This window comes from Nycticebus coucang, chromosome 2, assembly GCF_027406575.1.
Source record: "Nycticebus coucang isolate mNycCou1 chromosome 2, mNycCou1.pri, whole genome shotgun sequence".
Classification (NCBI taxonomy): domain Eukaryota; kingdom Metazoa; phylum Chordata; class Mammalia; order Primates; family Lorisidae; genus Nycticebus; species Nycticebus coucang.
Genome location: NC_069781.1, coordinates 32,686,064 through 32,693,370, shown reverse-complemented (window position 1 = coordinate 32,693,370; position 7,307 = coordinate 32,686,064). Strand labels below are relative to the sequence as shown.

At 46.5% G+C, this 7,307-nt stretch overlaps 1 protein-coding gene across 3 annotated transcripts in view; it reads left to right on the top strand.

Moving 5' to 3' along the window:
• Positions 1-508: 508 nt before the first annotated feature.
• SLC44A1 (solute carrier family 44 member 1) overlaps positions 509-7,307 on the top strand; it is a 198,290-nt gene continuing 191,491 nt past the window's right edge. For all 3 annotated transcript variants that reach the window (XM_053567035.1, XM_053567025.1, XM_053567019.1), the window contains exon 1: positions 509-798. In XM_053567035.1, the coding sequence (XP_053423010.1) occupies positions 763-798 (36 nt within the window). In that variant the 5' untranslated portion in view covers positions 509-762. The remainder of the gene's footprint in view (positions 799-7,307) is intronic.

Genomic DNA, 7,307 nt, shown 5'->3' with positions numbered 1-7,307 from the left:
TTCAGCAGGAAAGGTTTGCTGTTTACGCTTCCCTTCGGATAAAAAAGCAGCAGACAGAGCAGTAAGAAGCCATCAGGGTCGCCAGTTTTGTGCCCAGAGGGGAAAGGGAGAAGTCCCGTGAGCCGCCACCCGTGCCTCTGGGGTCCGGAAGCAACCCAGCCCCATTTCGGCAGAGAGTCAGCCGGGTCTTCAGGCGCCTCAGCCGCAGACACCCTCTTGCCCCGAGGCAGCGTTTTGCCTCGGTGCCACAACTAAATGAGCCCGGCGCCGCGCAGACTCTGACGCGCACCAAAGGGCCCGGCCTCGTTCTGGCAGCTGCCGCGGCCCGCCGCCCCGCCGCCCCGCCGCCCGCGCAGCGCTGCACTGGGGGCGGGGAGTCTGATGGGAGACGCGCGCGGCGCTGAGGAGGCGGCGGCCCGGGAAAGGGAGCAGGAGAGGGACTGGGCGCGGGAGGTGGGAGGCGGGGGACAGAGGGAGGCGGCGCCGCCGCCGCCGCCGCCCGCCCCTTTCCGCTGGGAAGCAGCTGCAGCTGCAGGAGCGGAGCAGGAGCCGCGCAGCCGCCGCCGCCGCCGCCGGGGGATGTGGCCAGCGCCTGCCCCGAGTCGCGCCGCCTCCTGAGGACCCGCCGCCGTCCCCGCCGTCGCCGCCGAGCCGTGCGGGGCCAGGCCGCGCCCTCCCCGGGCGCCCGCCGGCTCGCATGCCGAGGGGCTCCGGGGCGTAGCTGCGCGCCCGGCGCCGCCTCCGGGCTCCTCCGGCCCCGCCATGGGCTGCTGCAGCTCCGCCTCCTCCGCCGCGCAGGTGAGGGGCTCCCGCCTCCCGGACGCCCGCCCGGATGCTTCCCCCGCGCGGCGCGGCGGGCGCCCGCCTCCCGACACCTCTCGCAGCCCCCAGCCTCCCTGCACCCCCTGTGCGCTCCAAAGACCCCACCACTATCTCCTGTCCCGCAGATGCCCGGCGCTGGCTCCCGCGGCTGCCGGCTCCCGGCTCCCGGGGGCCTCGGCTCGGCTCCCCGTGCGCCCTCAGCTCTCCCCGGCCCCTTCCGGACCCGGCCGCCGCTTCCCAGTCACACCTGAGCGGCCGTCCCGCCCGCCTGCAGGTAGAGGCGACGCGGGCGCCTCCTCTGTGCCCCAGGTGGCATTTCCGTCCCTCGTCGTCCGGGCCTTGGGTTTTTTCCCCACCACCGTGGAGTCTCTTCCTCCACCCGCCGACTGTTTTCTGTGCTCCCAGAAGGTGTACCCTGAATGGGCTCTTCACCCCTCGGCCACCTAATCCCTGTTTCTGCTCCCTTAGATATTCCGACCCCTTGCTGTTGCCCGCCGCCGCCTGGCCGGGTTAAGTGTTTTCAGCGGGTCCCGGAGCCCTGCCCGGCCCGCTCCCCACCCCATCCCCCCTTCGTGCCTGACCCCGGGCACCGCGGCCTCTCCGCACGCCGAGGCCCCTGCGGGAGCGCTGGCTCCGGGCTGGGAAGGAGATTGGGCACCTGGTGGGTGACGGGAGCGTTACGGAAACTCCCTCTTTGTTGCCACTGTAACTGGAGGAAGAGGTGCCGAATTTAGTTTTTCTGTGGGTACTGGCTGAATGTCGCTGAGGGCTGAGATGCAGAGATTTCTCCCAGCTTTCCACCCTGCCCCCATCCAAATTTTGCCAACCTCGTTCTCCGATCCGATCCCTTAAACCTGGGCGGAAATGTTTAGACAACTGTGTGAGGATCAAATGTAATAGAACTTGACTGCTGGCCACTAATAACTGAGAGGACCTGTTTGTAAATTACCTAATTTAGTGGATTAGTGAGTGTATTTACAAATACGATAAAAAGCAATCAGGAATACTGCATCAAACTGTCTGGTGGTGGTGTATGAAAAATAGGCTCTGACAACGCCTGGGATGGAATCTCACAGTTTCATTAGCATAAACTGTGATCTGTGATTTGTTTGGGGTTTTTTTGGGGGGGGGGAGGGAAAGAAAAGGGCTCTTGTTTTTAGAAATAAAAGCTGGTTGATTCTTGGTGAAGAAAAATGGTAGTTTGGGGAAAAAAATTTCTCCAGAGATCTAGCATCTGTGATAAAGCCAGAAGTGTTTTGCTGCTGCTAAATGACTATATATAACTCAGTATTAAATAACCTGCATACTTGTTCTAAAAATTTGAGATCTGTTAGAAAATGACTAGAATTGCAGATAAATGGAGGACATTTATGTTTTCTGAGGTATCCATTCTATTTATTCAGTTACTCTCTCTCTTTTTTTCTTTTTTGAGTGTTTGCTTACCTGCTTGCTTCCCCCCCACCCCCACCCCCCGGATTATAGTTAGACTGATTGGTGTGGTTAGTTACACCTTCCTATTCTGTTAGAATAGCAAAGAAAAACTATTTGGTGGTATTAGGAAGGAGAGGCTTGATCAGGGTTTTCATAATAACCTATAAAGGTTACACATACATCTCAACTGGTTAGGAATTGGGAGTGTCTAGATGGGTGTGATTGACCTGATATTTACTGTAATGTAATTTCACCAAAAAAGTGTTTTTCAGATTGGCATTGGGTTCCTTTGCATTCCCTTTTGGTGGTGAAATGCCTTTAAGAGAGGAAAGTATTGATAGTTTATGGATGGCTTGTTCAGCATGTGAAAAATTTGGGAGGGGTGGATTGTGCACCAGAAGTCTGCTTTAATAACAGGTAGTGGGGTCTTGCATTTGTCTTGCTCCGCATTGTACTTTTCAGAATGCTGGCATGTACGTTTTCTTTGCAACCCCTATTGCCTTCAGGCCGTGTTCTACAGACAAGATGTCATGCACCTGAAGGGTGCCTTTTTTCCTTTGGATTCGTATAACCAATCAGCAGCTGTCACATGCCTTTAAGTTCAGCTTTAGGGACTTGTAGTGTTCAGTGGAGCATTGAGGAGCAGGTTTTGTTCCAAAGAGTTGGTCATCTTTTTTTTTTTTTTTCTTATTTGAAAATTTTAGCTTCGTTTGTGAAGTGTTAATTATCTGCTGGCATATTAATGCTCCTTTCAGGAGCATCATCAGTTTTAGAATATTATCGTATCCATATGTGTTGTGTTGAAATAAAATAGGAATGCAACTCCAAATCTTCTCCAGAGAGAAACATCTACGTCAATTTGAGCCTCTCTTAGGGGCATCAAATGTATTTTAATCAAATGTTTGTTTCATCCCTTCTGTGGAATTGTAAGCTTCTTGAGTACAGGGACCGCCTTGTTTGGCTCATCTTTGTGTCCACTGCAGTGCCTCCCTGTACCTTGTACATAATAGTTGCTCAGCAGTGGTCACTGATCAGAATGTATACATGCAAATTTGAACATCTGGCAGGCAAGTGACATTGAATATGAATAAATCCCTGACCCATGTACTGTTTCAGTTCCATGGGCTGGTTGATTAATTCCATCAAACCATCTTCTTCTAAACTCAAACCTGGACTGTTTAAGTTAAAATTTACTTGCCTTTCCCAACATTTCTTATTCTATCAGTGGTATATCATCAGCCTGCAAAATTGAGCAGATTTTCCCCTTTCTCCTGATGCCCTGCTCAATGTGTATATTTTAGTTGGAGCAGTGGCTACAACATCTTAAAACAGCTTGGCTGCAAACTCTAATGATAACCTGTACAGCACATCAAAACAACATGCTTCAAGATAATCCGCAGTTCAGTTTAGCTTTTCTCAGCCATATCATCAGCAGCTTTAAAGCCTTGGCAGGTTCATCAGTGTAAATAAAGCATGTTTTCTTTTTATAATAGGGATTCACTTATGAAATATGATTTGTAGTCTTTCATAGTTTCTTGCTGTGTTGTAGACTCTCATAAAAGAGTTCGTGGTCTTCCAAACTTTTATCGCTTGTAATCTGTCCTGGTATTGTTTTCGTTTTCTAGCAGTGTCTGAGTATCATAATTTCTCATCAAAATAATTATCCTGTTTTAGGATTTAGATCAAAGAAAAGTGTCAAATTCGTCACTAGCGTTTTCTTGCTGAAAGAGCAAATTATTGGCAAAATAATTTATCAGGTATGCACATGTAAGAATCTTAAGTGTCTAGTGAGTCAGGCTCTTTTAAAAATGCTTTTAGTTTTTTTTTTTTATTAGTGACCATTACAAGCCGTTTACTTACGTCAATAGCTCAAAACAAGCCAGTACAGGATAGCCTGTACCTAAACGTCTTTTCAAGGGAACATAAAAGTAGGATAGCCTTGCGTTTCCTTTTACAGCACTAATCCTCTCTAAGACTCTTAAAATTTATTCCCATCTCTCCATAATTCATTTGTTCTGTTATAACCTGACATAATTTCTATTCTTGTAATGTTAAACTTCAAAGTTCACTTGTAAATCTTCAGATTTATTAAATGCTCTTCCCCATTGACAAACCAGTTTGAAGGAGGCTTTTGAAAGATTACTTAGCAAATTGCCCTAAGTCTTTGTCGTTAATGGCTAGATCATTATTTCTCACAGCAGTGCCAGGAGATTTTGCAAGTTCTGTGAAGTTCAATGTCCTTCAGTTCTAACCTTAGAAATTTGTGAGAGATGGGGGAGAATCTTTCTGGTTGAACAAACTGCCCCTGGTCTGTCTGAATTTAGGAGACTTCTTGTCTACTGTCGTATCTCATGGTCTTAACATTGTTGGCTATATATTTAACTCTTTAGCTCTTATATCTTCTTTTGGGAGTAATGAAAAGCAATCAGAAGTTTTTCACAAATACTGGTTAATATTTGATATGTTAACTGAGCCTTAACAGAATTTTGTTAATACCATAGTTTATGTCTGCTTTGTGGAATTTGAAGAGAGATGGTAAAAATTAAATTTAAAGAGTATAGTGGGAATTACCAATAGAGGTTACATTCTTTATCTAAAATATGACCTGCAGAGTATACCTACTCTAACTGAAACAAAAAAATCATGATGTAAAGACTTTTCCCCCCCCTCCATTGGAGTACTGTGTTGGTAAGGTAGAACATATAAATTTAAAAGTTAATGTCAAAGTTGGCTGGAAGACAGTGTAGAAATGGTAATGCTTTTTGAACAGCTGTTTTTCACTGCTATTTTTATGCCTTAATTTCTACAATAACTCTGAAGAAGTTAATTTACTTCCATTATGCAGCTGAGGTAGTAGAGACTTGGAGGTTAGGAAACTTGGCTGAAGTCACAGAGATACTAAGTTACAGATTTAAACTTCAGCCCAGGTCTTCTGAATCTGAGTTCTGTGCTTCTCTGCGTTTACACACACACTTCCTAAACCTTAAATTGCAGCTCACTTTTTTCATCTTTAGAAAAGATTACTCAATGAAGTTTTGAATTAGAAGACTTCCAAGTTAAATTTCATGTCACCATTTTGAACTTCCTGAAGTCACCAGCTGGGTAGTAACATAGTATAATATTAGCAAAACTCGCACAGTTAGAATGCTTCCAGGTTTAACGGATGCTGTCAGACACTATTCGATGTGTTAACAACTCTCACTTAAAAATGTTATTGTCCTGGGAAGGTAATTATTTGTAAAAATATATTCTGCTGGTAATTGGTTAATATCTGTCTTTCTTTCTTTCTTTTTTTTTTTTTTTTGTAGAGACAGAGTCTCACTTTATGGCCCTCTGTAGAGTGCCGTGGCCTCACACAGCTCACAGCAACCTCCAACTCCTGGGCTTAAGCGATTCTCTTGCCTCAGCCTCCCAAGCAGCTGGGACTACAGGCGCCCGCCACAACGCCCGGCTATTTTTTGGTTGCAGTTTGGCCGGGGTCGGGTTTGAACCCGCCACCCTCGGTATATGGGGCCGGCGCCTTACCGAATGAGCCACAGGCGCTGCCCAATATCTGTCTTTCTATGCTGCCTTCCCCCCTTAGACTATGAAGGAAAAATGAAATATTTTAATTTTATAACTTTGGCTCAGATTTTTGCCAGTGGTCCCTGACCTTTTTGGCACTAGACAGTTTTTCCACAGACTAGGGTGGGGGAGAATGGTTTCAAGATGATTTAGGCTTATTATTTCTATTATTACATTCTGATTACTATAATGAAATAATTACACAACTCACCATAATGCAGGATCAGTGGGAGCCCCAAGTTTGTTTTCCTGCAACTAGATGGCCTCTTCTGGGGGTGATGGCAGACAATGACAGATGAAGCTTTGCTCACCTCGAACTCTGTGGACCTGTTCCTAACAAGTACTGGTCTGTGGCCTGGGGGTTGGGGGCTGTAGCTCTAGCGGATATCAGCAATAAATCAGTCCTACTCTCTCCCTTTTCTATTGATGCAAACTAGAGTCTAGTAATGTGAGGTAGTCTGAGGTCAGAGAGTGACATCATGAAGTAGCTGGGACTAGAAACCTGCTGGCCATTTAATCTCTGGCCCATTCTGTAATAAGGCGCGATTAATTCTTAATGTCTTTGGTCTTCTTTTCAACCTTGCCTGCACATTGGAATCAGTTGGAGAATTTTAAAAATCTCTGCATCTGCCTCCCAGAGATTTTGATTTAATTGGTTCAAGGATGCTGCCTGGGCATCAGAATTTTTAAAAGTTTCCCTGGTAATCTTCATGTGCTACCAAGATTGAGAATCACTGTGTCTTACCCTTCCTTGTCCTTATTCCTATGGTTACAGTTATAGCTTGGATGCTGACAATTCCCAGACTGAATTATTGAATTAAAACAAACCTGGTCCTGGCCTCTAATCCTTATATCCAACTGATTGCTTAGCACTTACGCTAGACTTATCAAATAGGCAGCTCAAACTCAGCCTATTTAAAACTGAACTAAAAATTTGTACACACAGCCGGGCTCCCTTCCCCCAGTGTCTTTCTGTACTGTATTCACTGAGTGATGCCAATACCTGGTTATGGAAACTGAAACCTGAGTTCAGTAGGGAAGCTGCCTTTCCCCCTTTCACATGTGGTTAGCCCATCTTGCCTCTTTTACCTTCTAAACATCACCCCAGCACCCCCAGTCCAAGTTTCTCTTTTTTCCAGCCAGAATGTTCGTTACAGATCTCCCTAGGTCCATTCATGCCCCATTTTAATCTTTCTCCATATTGCAATCTTAGTGATCTTTGAAAAATCCAAAGCTAATTGTGTTTCTGTCTTACTTAAAACCCTTTAGTGGTGTGCCATTACTTTTTGGACGAAGACCAGAATTCCTGACCCTGGCCAGTAAGACCCTGGGTTGTGGTTCTCCATCTCCCAGCATTGTCATCTGGTGCCGTGCTTGACTTTGCTCTTTGCGCTCTAGCCACATCGATTCTTCCCTTGGTTGTATTCCTTCTTCTTTTATGGCTTTTGCACATGCTATTCCCTTGCCTAGAAGGCTCTTTGTTTTTTCCC